We start from the raw sequence: 13289 nt of genomic DNA, 5'->3' as shown, positions 1-13289 counted from the left end.
GGGGCCTCAGTGGGGACCAGGAGCCCATCATGTCCCCCCTGGCAGTGCCATCACATCCCCCTGCTCGGGGTCCTGTGTCACCTATGCAAATACCTCTGTGTCCCCTCCTGTGTCCCTGCTGTCCTGGGCTAGGGGAGGCTGGGTGTGGGTGGGGGACACCCCATGGGACCCTCCCCTTGTCCCCATGGCAGGTTTGAGGGCTGCTCCAATGAATCCCCCCAGCTTCCATGGGTGCAGTGCCCATGGGTGCCTGGCAGCTCCCCAGGGCACTGCTGGTTTGGGGGTGGGCTCAGCCCTGATCCACCCACGACAGGCCCCGGAGGGTGACAGGGACACTGGGACAGGCTCTGTTAAAATAAAACCTTTATTCGACTGGCTTGATCCCGGGGTGTAAATCTGTGACTGTCACTGGTGCCAGAGCAGAGGTCGGCAATGTGTCCCCACCCAGGCACAATGGAGTGTGTGGTGGCAGGGTCCCCTCAGGGACTCCAGGGTGATGATGGCACCATCATTGCACCCCAAGAGAGGGGCTGGGATCAAGCGTGGCCAAGACTGGTGAGATTTGTTGGTTGTTGTCACCCATGTCACCCCTGTGGGGCTGTGCTGGGCTGTTGTTGGCCTAATCAACCCATCCTGGTTGTCACAGCATCTCCATCCCCTCAAGGACAGGAGTGGGACACCAGCAGGCTGGGTGGCACTGGGCAGGGGAGTCCACACCCCTTTGGGTTCTCCCAGCCCTGCTGTCACCACAGACAGGTGAGCAGTGTCCTTGGGCTGTCCCCATGCAAGGGGCCCACCCAGGGAGGAGCCTGTTGTCCCCCACACAGACACAATGTCCCCCCGTGGGCACCTCGGGGACACCAGGTTGTCCCTCCTGTGGACCCTCACAGGCTCTTGGCTCGAACGTGCACGAAGAGCGTGGCGGGGGACAGGGACGCGCCGTCCTTGGAGAGCAGGTGGATGTGGCGGTACCCTGGGGACAGTCGGGGGCTCAGCGGGTGCCAGGGGCTGTCCCCATGCCCAGGGGGCAGCGGGGTGGCACCTGCACCCACCTTGGCGCATGCTGGGCAGGGGCAGCGTGAACTGCCCCACGAAGTCGTTGCAGGAGGTGCTGTCGTAATCCTCCACCACGAACCGCACCAGGGCCAGCTCGGGCACCCGCACCTGGAACCGCAGCGTCTCCTCCCAGCGCGGGTTGAAACCTGAGGCACCGGCAGGGGGTGGGTGTGGCCACCGGGGCCACCGGGGCCACGCAGGGACCGGCAGGACCCCCGGGCACTGTCCCTGCCCCGGCTGAGCTGCACTGGGGGGTGTGGGGACTGGGGGCGGTGCTGGGGCCATGATGGGGTGTACTGGGGAAAAGGGGGTCATACTGGGGCTGTACTGGGGAAAAAGGGGTCATACTGGGGCTGTACTGGGGAAAAAGGGGTCATACTGGGGCTGTACTGGGGTGTGCTGGGGGAATGGGGTCATGGCAGGGGACTGGGATCATGCTGGGGCCATGATGGGGTGTACTGGGGAAAAGGGGGTCATACTGGGGCTGTACTGGGGAAAAGGGGGTCATACTGGGGCTGTACTGGGGAAAAGGGGGTCATACTGGGACTGTACTGGGGTGTGCTGGGGGAATGGGGTCATGGCAGGGGACTGGGATCATGCTGGGGCCATGATGGGGTGTACTGGGGAAAAGAGGGCCAAACTGGTGCTGGATTGGGTTATACTGGGAGAAGGGGGGTTGTGCAGTGACTGTGGTGGAGCATACTGGAGGGATGGGATCATACTGGGAATCTGATGGGATGTACTGGGGAAATGGAGGTTATATTGGAGCTGGGCTGGACCATACTGGGGATAATGGGGGGTCATACTGGGGGAATGGGCATCACACTGGGCTTGGGCTGGGTGTACTGGGGACCATGAGGGAGCAGCACCGGGAGAACTGGGACATGATGGACCCTGCCACTGGTGGGGATCTGGCTGTGCTGGGGAGGGGGCACTGTGGTGTGGGGGGGACTGGCATGTCCTGGGCACTGGGGTCTCCTGGGCACTGGTTCAACTGGCAGTGAGTGCTGGGCTGTGGGTACCCATGTCCCTCACAGGGATTAGGGTGCCCCTGGCATCAAGGTGTTCCTGGATCTGGGTGCCCTGAGGTGTCCCTGGGGACCAGGTGTCCTGAGGAACCCTGGGTGTCCTGGAGCACCCCTGGAGATCAGGTTCCCTGGGGTGTCTGCAGGGATCAGGATGCTCCAAGAGACCCTGGGCTGTCCTTGGGCACTCCTGGGATTCGGGCAGTAATAGGGTTGTGCCAGGTTGGATGTCCCGGGGGGCTGGGGTGCCCTGGGGTGTCCCCATGGTGCCCAGGGGTGTCCCTGGGGGTGCCCAGGTGGCAGCACTCACCATTGTTGAGCTTGTGGTGGGTTTGTTGCTTGGCACAGTCGGCCGGGATCCCGTGGATCTCCACGCGCACGAAGGGATCCACGATGGAGCTGCCCTTGTCCCTGTTCAGCTTGGGCAGCTGCTGTGCTGTGATCACCTGTGGCACAGGGGGCACGTGGGTGCGGGACAGGACTGGTGTCCCCAGAAGGGCCCTGGGTGGCACTTGGCTGGGGCTGGGGACACATTGAAAAGGAGGGAGGTGGCTGATGCCACCCAGTGGCTGACAGCAGCTGAATTTGGGGACAGGGGTGGTGTCACCCAGGAGATGTGTCAGGAGTGTGGATGGGATGAGGAGGAGAGAGGTGGCTGGTGCCATCCAGGAGAAGGGACAAGGTGGTGTCCCCAGAAGGGAGCAGATGGCACCCAGCCAGGAGTGAGGATGGGGTGAAGAGGAGGGACATTGTTGGTACCACACAGGAGAAGGAACATGAGTGACATTTGGCTGGGTCCTCAGGAGGAGGGATGTGGGTGGCACTTGGCTGGCACTGGGGACATGGTGGGGAGGAAGGAGTTGGCTGATGCCATCTCAGAGAAGGGACATGGCTGACACCAGCTGGATTTGGGGACAGGGTTGGTGTCACCCAGAAGTGTCGATGGTGGCACAGTCAGGAGTGTGGATGGGATGAAAAGGAGGGAGGTGGCTGGTGCCATCCAGGAGAAGGTGACACAGGGCTGGGGACAAGGTGCAGATGGCACCCAGCCAGGAGTGGGGATGGGGTGAGGAGGAGGAGGTGGTGCCACACAGGAAAAGGAACATGAGTGACATGTGGCAGGGTCATCAGGAGGAGGGATGTGGGTGACACTCAGCTGGGATTGGGGACATGGTGGCTGATGCCATCTCAGAGAAGGGACATAGCTGATACCAGCTGGATTTGGGGACAGGGTTGGTGTCACCTGGGAAAAGATGCAGGTGGCACCTGGCCAGGCATTGGAATGTCACGGGTGTGACCCAGCAGGGACCTGGGCGGCACCCAGGGGGGCCTGGGGACAGGCTGGTGGGGTGTCCTCACCCTGATGTGCAGGGCCAGGCGCCGGGAGCCCTCCCCGGGGGGGCTGTGCAGGCAGGGGGGTTTCAGCACGTAGCCGCAGCGGCCGTTGGGCAGGAAGCGCCCGGCGTTCAGGTCCATCTCGTAGCCCGGCGTCTGGAAGTTCAGGGCCACTGTGGGGACAGCAGGACGGGCTGTCAGGGGCGTGACAGCTCCAGGGGTGGGTGCCAGGTCAGGGGGGCCTGGGGGTCTCACCCAGCTGGCAGCCAGCGTTCCACATCTCCTGGGGGTTGTAGTTGGCAGAGTTCATCTTGAGCCCCAGCGGGTACACGCGGCTGAGCTGGCGGGCGTTGTACCGCACCAGTGCCGGGCCTGGGGGGGCACACTGCTCAGGGGGGCTGCTGCACCCTCCAGTGCTGCTGGGGGGCCCAAGGACACGGACAGAGCCTGCCCAGCTGGGTGGGCCTGAGCCTGACATGTGATCCTGAAACCAGACCCCAAACCTGGACCTTGACCTTGGACCCCTGACCCCAAACCTCTGACTCTTGATCCTGATCTTGACCCCACACTTTGACTTTACACCCCTGACCCTGAACCTTGACCATGGAACCCAGACCCTGACTCTGATCCCTGGACCTCAGACTCCAAACCAAAACCCTCAAGCCTATGCCCTGACCCAGATCCTAATCCTTGACTCCAGACACGGACCCTGGCCCCAGACACTGACCCTGGACCCCAGACCCTGAACACTGACTCAGATCTTAACCTCAGGCCCTGACCTCAGATTCTGACCCTGACCCCAGCCCCAGCCCTTGAGCCCAGACCTCAGTCCCTGGACTCTGACCCAGACCTTATTCCCAGCCCCAAGCCCTGGACCCAGATGCCACATCCCAAATCCTGATCCCAGACCTTGATCCTGGTCGTGTGACCCTAGCCCTGGCCTCTGGCCCCAGGCAAGCCCTACCAGCAGACCCCAGTCCCACCCATCCAGGGCAGCCTGGGTGAGGCCAGCATGACCCTGACCACTCTTGGAGCCACCCTAGAGACCGAGCCCATCCTTCCCAGCCCAGCCTGCATCCCAGTGGCTCAGGAGTAGTAACCCACCCTGTCCCCAGCCCTGTCCCCATCTGGTGGCCCTCACCTGCCTCCTTGATGAGCTTCCGTGCCTTCCTCTCGCTGAAGGAGGACACCTGGCAGGGCTGGGGGTGGCGCAGGGCCTGGGCCAGCCCGGGGAAGGGGACAGCCTGGCAGTACACCACCAGTGCCGACAGCTCCGGGGACACCTGCGACGCGTCCTTGGCCTGCGGGAGCCACCGTGGCAGCAGGGACAAGCTGGCCCTGATGGCCACCTGCCAGTGCAAGGGTCTACAGACACCCTCCCCTGCTAGTGCTGAGAGCGAGACCCCCAAGGCCATGGAGACCCTCAAAGCAGTGGAGACCCCAAGGTGGTGCGGAACCCGAGGCAATGGAGTGATGGACCCGGGGCTGATGGGGACCCCAAGCAGGTTGAGAACATGCAGTCATGGAGAACCCAAGGTGTTGGGTCCAAGGTGTTACAGACCCCAAAATGAGGGAGACCCCAAAGTGCTGGAGACCCTGAGGTGATGGGCACCCCGAGAGGATGGAATACTTGAGGCGATAGAGACCCCAAAGTGATGCTGACCCCAACAGGTCACCCTGGATGTGATGAAAGCCCAACATGATGGAGAACTTGAGGTGACAGAGAAATCAAAGTGTTGGAAACCACAGAAACAGGCCAGCCAGGCCAACAGGAAGAGGGAGGCACAGCTGAGGGTTCCCCAAGTTCTGTCCCCTCTTCCAGGCAATGACAGCCACTCACTGCCCCCACAGCACCCATCCTGTCAGCTCCCCCAGCTCCAGCCCATGACCCACCTGCAGAGGTTTGATCTCCTGCAGCGACTGCAGCGACTGAAAGAGGAGAGAGCAGGGCAGCAGAGGGCATGGCAGAGCTGGCAGGTCTCAGCTGGGACAGTGCCAGGATGCCATGGTCCCCTGGCACCACCAGGATGCTCTGATCCATCAGGACCACCAGGATGCTGTGGTCCCCCAAAACCACATCCCTGGGGAAGTCTCTTACCCGCCGGGGGCTTCTCTCCTGCACCTTCTCCTCCTCTTCTTCCTCCTCTTCCTCCTCCTCCTCCCCGGGGTCCAGAAGGGAGGTGACACCCTGGGGCTCCTGCCACAGCTCTGGCAGCTTCTTGCCCTTCACCAGGATCTTTTCCTTCAGCTGCTACAGAGGGCAGGTCCAAGCTCAGGGTTCGGAGTGGACATGGGGACGCTGTGGTGGCACACAGGTGGCCTTACCTCTGGTGAGGGGAGATCGTGGGGGTCCTGCCCCTGCAGGGGCTGTGTCAGCAGCCTGTCCCCCAGGATGGCCTTCATGTGCCGGGCCATGGTGGCCTGCTGCTCCAGCCCGCAGTGGTTCTCCAGGGACAGGATGACGGGGTAGGGGGATTTCTGGGCATGGAGAGGGGCAGCCCTCAGCACCTGGCACCCGGCACCCAACACTCCACACAGCACCGGGCACCGGGCACCCCCAGGGCTCCCGCCCGTCTCACCTCGAAGGCGGAGTCGCGGATGCTCTCGATGACGTCACGGAAGAGGATTTTGGAGGTGAGTGTGTGGCCGTGGTAGACGACAGGTTCCCCATCCGAGCCCTCCCAGCAGTCCAGCTCCACACAGCGGCACCCTGCCCTCAGCGCCCTGCCCCCACACCGGCAGCGGGTCAGTCCCTGTCCCCCCGGAGCCACGGGACCCTCTGTGTGTCCCTGTGGCTGTGTGTCCTTGCACCCATCTGTCCCTGCACCTCTGTATCCACACATCCACGTGTCCATCTCTCCTTGTACCTCTATATCCATGTGTCTGCATGTCCATCTGTCCCTGCACCTCTACATCCACACACCCATGCGTCCACGTGTCCATCTGTCCCTGTACCTCTATATTCACACATCCACATGTCCATGTGTCCATCTGTCCTTGTACCTCTGCATCCACACATCCACATGTCCATGTGTCCATCTGTCCTTGTACCTCTATATCCACACATCCATATGTCCATCTGTCCCTGCACCTCTATATCCACACACCCATGTGTCCATGTGTCCATCTGTTCCTGCACCTCTATATTCACACACCCACATGTCCATGTGTCCATCTGTCCTTGTACCTCTACATCCACACATCCATGTGTCCGTCTGTCCCTGCATCTCTATATCTACACATCTACATGTCCATCTGTTCCTGCACCTCTATACCCACACATCCACGTGTCTGTCTGTCCCCATTCTGGGACCCCAGGGGACACACACCTGACATAGGCCTCGGTGCTGCTGCTGCCGCCGACCTGGTTGCGAGTCAGGTAGGTGTTGTGGGAGGAGGAGATGAAGTAGTGGCTCAGGGGCTGGCTCATGTCCTGGTGCACCTTGGTGTGCTCCTGGTTGAGGATGTCACCAGCAGCTGACAGCAGGTACATCATGAAGCCATCCAGCATCATCAGGTCCTGCTGCTTGGCTGTGGGACATGGTGGCAGGTGTCACATGGTGGTGGCAGGGTGGCACCCTGAGGACTTTCCCCACTTGGAGGTGCCATGTTCATCCCTGACCTGGCACTGTGGCACCCAGGGGACATGTAAATTCTCTCGAGTGTCCCATCTCCATCCTGATGTCACCCATCCTGGTGGTGCCACATTCACTCTGGATGTGGCATGGTGGCACCCATGAGGTGTGGATGTTCCCTGTCACTCTGGCATGGCGACACCCATGAGGTATGGAGGTTCCCTATCCCACCTTGATACCCTCTGTCCTCCCAGTACCATGCCACCCCAAACCTGGCACTGTGGCATTCAGGGGAGGTCCCCTTTGTGTCCCACCTCCCATCTGATGTCCTCCATCCTCCTAGTGCCACATCTGCCTTAAGGGTACTATTGTGACATGGAGGTCCTTCATCCCCACCATGATGTCCCCTAGCTCTGCCCTCACCCTGGACCTGCCATGGTGGGACCTGAGGAGGACAGAAGTCCCCCAGCAGTGTCACATTCATAGCAAAGCTGGCACCACACCACCCATGAGACGAGTCCACTTGCTGCCCATCCCACCTTCACGTGTCTTCTCCCCACAGTGTCACATCCACCAGGTGCCAGCCAGGCCATGAGTTGGATGGCTGATACTGGGAAAGGGCACCAGGACAGTAGGAGAAGCCTTGGAGGACCCCAAACTAGTTTGGTGGGGTGATGCCTCCAATCAGAGCCCCATCCCCACATCCATGAGCTCCCACGAGTGCCCACCCCATTACCCCCACCCTACCCTTGTCGTTGAGCTCGTGGGTGCGGATGATGGCGCGGGCCTGGCGCAGGCTGCACTCCTCGCCCTGGTCCCTCAGGAAGTCCTGCAGCTCCTCGGCCGACAGCACCCGGTCCTCGCCCGAGTAGCGCCCGAAGAGCTCCTCCAGCTCCGGGCGCCGCAGCAGCCGCCGGCAGAACTCCTCCAGCTCCCGGCCCTCCAGCCGCTCATTGCCCGAGTGGTCGCACTCCTGATGGCACAGCCCAGCCTCAGGGACTGTCCCCTCCCTGCGTGGACGGGATACAGCCACTCCCTGCCTTGTTCTGCCTCTCCCTGGAGTGAGCAGGTGTGTGGGACAAGTCCTGTCCCCTCTGTTCCCCCAGCCAGAGCCCCCTGACCCCCCACTCGGGGATGGAACAGAGCAGAGCTCCGTGCCTCAGTTTCCTTAGGTCGAAAGGGACCTTGGGAGAGCCCAGAGGAACAGCTCTCCACGGGGGAGAAATGTCCCACATTGGGGACACACAGAGCAGTGGCTTGGACAGCTCAGCCCCCCTCATCCCTCTCCACCACGTGCCCCTGCCCCCTTGGTGCCAGTGGGTGGCTTTGGTGTGAGGAGTTTGTCACTTCTCTGTGCTGAGGAAGGCAGAGAAGGAGCCACCAATTCCCTCCCGGAGCCAGCAGCAGGCACAGTGAGCACAGTGGGTGGTGCAGCTCAGGACGGGTACCTTGAAGAGCTTGGAGGCGTAGACATCGTCCATGTCGATGTTGAGCATCCTCAGCATGCTCTTCACCTCCCGGAAGGACATCTTGTTGTCCTTGTTCCTGTCTGCTCGCTGCAGGACCCCGTGGATCCAACTGCACCGGGCTAAGGAACCTCCGGGCGTCACCCGCAGCCGTCCCCACCCTGTCCCCAAGTCCCCCCTCGAAGGATACTGGTCGAGCTTCTCCATCTGGCTCATGGCCTGCAGCCGCCCCATCAGCTTGGTGAGCCCCTGCACCCAGTGCCGGGCGTCCTCCTCGCCGCGGGCGGCCAGGTCGAGGTTCTTGCGGCGGCCCTTGAAGGCGAGGCTGAAGCAGTGGCGCTCGGGGAAGGCGGCCCCATGCTTGCGCAGCCCCTCGGACCGGCGACCCTCGCGCACCGCCTCGATGAGCGCCACCGAGACTGCGGGGACACGCGCGGGGTGGGGAGGGACCATGGACGCGCTCCCTCGGCGAGTCACCCACCCGCGAGCATCCTGCAAGACACCCCGGCTGCTGATGGACACCCCCGCTGCTGATGGACAGATGGACACCCCCTCTGCTGATGGACACCCCGGCTGCTGATGGACAGATGGACACCCCCTCTGCTGATGGACACCCCCGCTGCTGAGGGACACCCCGCGCGTCCCCGCGGCGCCCCCGCGCGGGGCTGGGCTCCGGTCGGTGCCGCCGCCGGGCTTAGCCCTCTACTCCCAGGCGAGACGGGAGCCGCTGTCCCCGCGGGGATGGGGACGGGGACGCTGGCAGGGGATAGAGCCGTGGTGCAGCGGTGCCAGCTCCAGGCACCCATCCCAGATGAGGGCGGGAAGGGACGGGTGAGGCCGGGGAGGGGGACAGAGTCTGGCCGGGATGGAGACGGGACCTCGGGCTGACCCCGGGGGGATGGGGAAGGGTGGGGGCTCTAACAGCTCCACACGGGGTGTACTGGGAGGCACTGGGAAGGGTTGGAAGGCTCTGGGAGCCACTGAGAGAAGGATGCTGGAGTTCAGGTACCGGGTGGGGGTCTGTAGTCTGGACTGGATTCATGGCTCAGGTGAGGGTCTGGACTCCAGGCTTGGGATGCAGGGTTGGGGTCTGGATGCTGGGTGGGGGTCTGGGTCCTCAGCTGAGGTCTGAGTGAGGGGGGATGTCTGGGTCCTGGGTGGGGATCAGGGTCCAGGTCACAGGCGGGGATCTGGGTCCCAGGGGGCACCTGGGGTAGAGGTGGGGTCTGGATTGTGGAGTTCCATGTCCCAGGACTGGGAATCCCCTGGTTCTCACTGAAGGATCTGGGTCCTGGGCTGGGATCTGGTCCTGGGTTGGGGTCTGGAACTCGGGGGGAGGGGTCTGGGTTCTGAGAGGGGATCCAGGTCTTGGGTGGGGGTCTGGGAACAGGGCTGTGGTCAGGATCCAGGTGGGGTTCTGGATGCTGGGAATGGATCTAGGTCCTGAGGTAGGGTCTGGATTCCAGGTGGGGGTCCTGGGTTGGGGTCTGGGTCTCACATGGTGTCTGGATTCTTTGTGGGAGTCCACACCTGAGGCTGTGGATGAGGTCCTGGATTGGGATTGGGGTTCCAGGTGGGGTCTGGGTAAGGGTCAGGTCCTTGGTGGGGTCTAGGGGCAGCCCTGGGGCAGTGCCCAGCTCCTGGCCCTCCCCGCAGCTGATGGCAGTGCCGGCTGTGCCTCGGTGTCCCCGAGCCCCGCGGGGCAGGGGCAGCACTCACAGCTCTGGGGGGAGCGGGCGCGCCGGAAGCGCCCCTCGAAGCAGACGGTGACCCCGTCCTCCTGCAGGCGGAACAGCCGCGCCCTGGAGCCCCCCCGGGCCTTCACCTTCCAGAGCAGGGACCCCTGGAGCATCCGCTGGACATCCTCATCCTCCGTCAGGCCTGCGGGGACAGCCCTGGGCTACCGGGGGCACGGGGGGCTCTGGGGGCATGGGGGGCTCTAAGGGTGTACTGGGGACAGGGGGGCACGGGGGGCAGGGGCTGGTGCACATCTGGGTGCACATCTGTGTGTACATCTGTATCCAATGGGATGGTGTGGGACAAATGGAACGGGATGGGATGGGCTGGGATGGGATGGGATGGGCTGGGATGGGATGGGCTGGGATGGGATGGGATGGGACAGGACAGGGTGAGATGGACAGGAGAAGCTGATAGAATGGGACATGAATGACATGTGACAATGCAGATGAGACAAGATGGGACAAGATGGGACAAATAGGATTGGACAGGAGGGGGTGGGGCAGACTGGACTAGGTGGGACAGAGTGGGCAGGACAAACATGACAGGACAGGATGGGACAGGGTGGCAGGGACAAGATGAGGCAGATGGGATGGGACAGAGCAGATGGGATGGAGTGGAACAAGCAGGTTGGGATGGGATGGGATGGGATGGGATGGGATGGGATGGGATGGGATGGGATGGGATGGGATGGGATGGGATGGGATGGGATGGGATGGGATGGGATGGGATGGGATGGGATGGGATGGGATGGGATGGGATGGGAGGGGATGGGAGGGGATGGGATGGGAGGGGATGGGAGGGGATGGGATGGGAGGGGATGGGAGGGGATGGGATGGGATGGGATGGAATGGGAGGGGATGGGAGGGGATGGGAGGGGATGGGATGGATGGGATGGAATGGGAATGGGAACGGGAATGGGACAGGGACAGGACAGGTGGGAGAGGACAGACAGCACAGGCCACTGGGCCCCTTTGGAGCACAGTGTGGCTGCTCAGGGGGGACAGAGCACAGCAGTGACACAGCCCAGCTGCTAAATCCCAGCAAAGCTGGCCAGATACTGCATGGAGAGTGCCAGGACAGTGCCAGCAGCAGAGCTCAGCTTGGGAACAATGACAGGGTGGACTCAGGGGACTGGCAGGCCCCTGCCTCAGCCAGGATTTTTCCATCTGTTCACAGAATGGTTATTTCCTCCCTTTATTGTTTCAGCAGCCATTCCTAAGATCTCCAGTGGCCATGTCCTGCTCTGGATGGAGATTCCCGTCCTGGGCTGGGAAAGGGTGGTTTGGGGGCTCCTGGGGACATTCTGAGCCACCATGGCCTCGGGGATGCAGCCACCAGCTGCCAGCACCCCCTGAATGGTCACATCCTGCCCAAGGTGCAGGACAGAGGGCAGGTGTGGGGACATGGCTGCAGGAGCATGGGGCTGCAGGGATCTAGGGACACACAGACACGTGGATACACGGATGAACACGTGGATACAGCTCCATGGGCACCGGGATGGGCACAGGAATGTCAGGTCCGTGGGTGCACAGACACCAGGGTGCAGTGTGCAGGTGGATGCATAGACACAAGGACACGTGGATGATGGATACAGAGATGCAGGGATGTGTGGATACATGGATCTGCTGATGGAAGGACAGACAAACACATGGACATTCAGGTGGGTGCATGCACAGGTGCAGGGATGCAGGCACATGTGGGTGCATGGACAGAGCAGCTCAGTCACAGAGTCACAGTGGACACAGGGATGCACTGACAGGATGCAGGGATGCATGGATCCACATGGATGCACTGCTGCAGGACACACGGACATGTGGAGACATGGGTGCACGAGCATTGGGATGCATGGACAGTCAGACATACGGACATGCATGGACATAGGGGTGGGTGCTCCCAGACACAGCCCAGGGGAGGCATGGACACAGGTGCTGGGAGGCAGGGACAGATGGACACGTGGATGAGTGGACATAGAGGTAGAGGGACAGACAGACACATGGACACATGGATGTGTGGATACAGAGGTGCTGGGACAGATAGATGTAAGGACACACAGCCACAGGGACACACGGACACACAGGCACACGGACACACGGAGCTGCTGCAGCTCCAGGCACACAGCCCCGTGTCCAAGGCTGGGGCCACAGGGCCAGACCTGCCCCTTCCTGCTGCTCCCACTCGGGGCCGGCCGCTCCCAGGACCCGCCCTGACCATGCCGGGCACCCCCTGCCCTGCTGGGCTGCTGAGGCCCGTGTGCCCCCTGTGCCAGGGCAGCACCCTGGGGAGGGGGAAACTGAGGCAGGGTGCTGGGGAGGGTCCCGGGGAGTGGGACCCGAGCCTTGGGGACAATAAATGCCCTGAGCAAGGGGACTCCTGTCACCTGTGATGTGGCCAAAGCCCGACCCTGCTGTCCCCCAAAGGCTGGGGCTATGCACAGCTAATTTGGGGTGGCCTTGGGGGACCCTCCCATCCCGGGGGACCCCTCCCTGCCGTGGGGGAACTCATCCACCTCAGGGGCCCTCCCTGCAAGGGGGACCCTCCCGTCCCTGGGGACCCATCTCAGCCATTGGGCCCCCCCCGCCCTGGGGACCTGTTCCCGTCACAGGGTCCCCCCACTTCGGGGACCCTCCCGGGCACGGGGACCCCTCCCGGACCCCTCTGGCCCGGCCCTGGCGGGGTTTCTGCCCGGTACCCCCGAACTCACCCATTTTCTTCAGGGCTCTCCCGGGCCGGCGGGAGCCACCGGCGCCTTCGGACGGGGCGCGGAGCTGCTCGGCGGCGGGACGCGCCTTCCTGCCGCAGATCATGGCTCGGACCCCCGGTACCGCCGGCACCGCCGCTGCTCCCGGTGTTTCGGGACCCCGGTGCTCCTGGCGCTGCAGGTGCTCCCGGTGCCCCGGCTGGTTGTGCCGCTCCCGGTACGCCCGGCGGCCCCGGCCGGTGTAACTGGGCTGGGCGGTGGCGGAGGTCGGGGCCGGGGCTGCGCGGCCGGGCCGTGACCGGGGCCGGCCGCGGGGAGGGAGCGGGAGGAGCCACAGGGCACCCGGGCTCTGTTAACCGTTTGTGCCGGCCCGGGGCTGCCGGGGCTGACCGGG

General features: G+C 63.1%; 1 protein-coding gene across 5 annotated transcripts; it reads right to left on the bottom strand.

Moving 5' to 3' along the window:
- Positions 1 to 346: 346 nt before the first annotated feature.
- Positions 347 to 13236, bottom strand: PLCD3 (phospholipase C delta 3). 5 transcript variants are annotated; one of them, XM_059869161.1, is made up of 16 exons: positions 12899 to 13236; positions 10177 to 10338; positions 8648 to 8876; positions 8440 to 8569; positions 7739 to 7964; positions 6746 to 6947; positions 5996 to 6140; positions 5742 to 5894; positions 5515 to 5667; positions 5310 to 5345; positions 4558 to 4717; positions 3672 to 3788; positions 3441 to 3589; positions 2392 to 2527; positions 1053 to 1164; positions 347 to 973 (listed from the first exon to the last, which is right to left on the bottom strand). In XM_059869161.1, exons 1-16 carry the CDS (start codon positions 12999 to 13001, stop codon positions 406 to 408), a joined length of 2781 nt encoding a protein of 926 aa, XP_059725144.1. In that variant the 5' UTR covers positions 13002 to 13236; the 3' UTR covers positions 347 to 405. The 5 variants fall into 5 exon arrangements, with proteins under 5 accessions (XP_059725144.1, XP_059725141.1, XP_059725142.1 ...); XM_059869158.1 differs by having other exon boundaries at positions 5515 to 5664; positions 12899 to 13216; XM_059869159.1 differs by having other exon boundaries at positions 8648 to 8949; positions 10283 to 10338; positions 12899 to 13215.
- Between the last annotated feature and the right edge of the window lie 53 nt (positions 13237 to 13289).

Source organism: Haemorhous mexicanus, chromosome 28 (assembly GCF_027477595.1).
Source record: "Haemorhous mexicanus isolate bHaeMex1 chromosome 28, bHaeMex1.pri, whole genome shotgun sequence".
NCBI classification, from domain to species: Eukaryota; Metazoa; Chordata; class Aves; order Passeriformes; family Fringillidae; genus Haemorhous; species Haemorhous mexicanus.
Note: the sequence above shows the minus strand (reverse complement) of the source record. Positions and strands in the feature narration are given on the sequence as shown.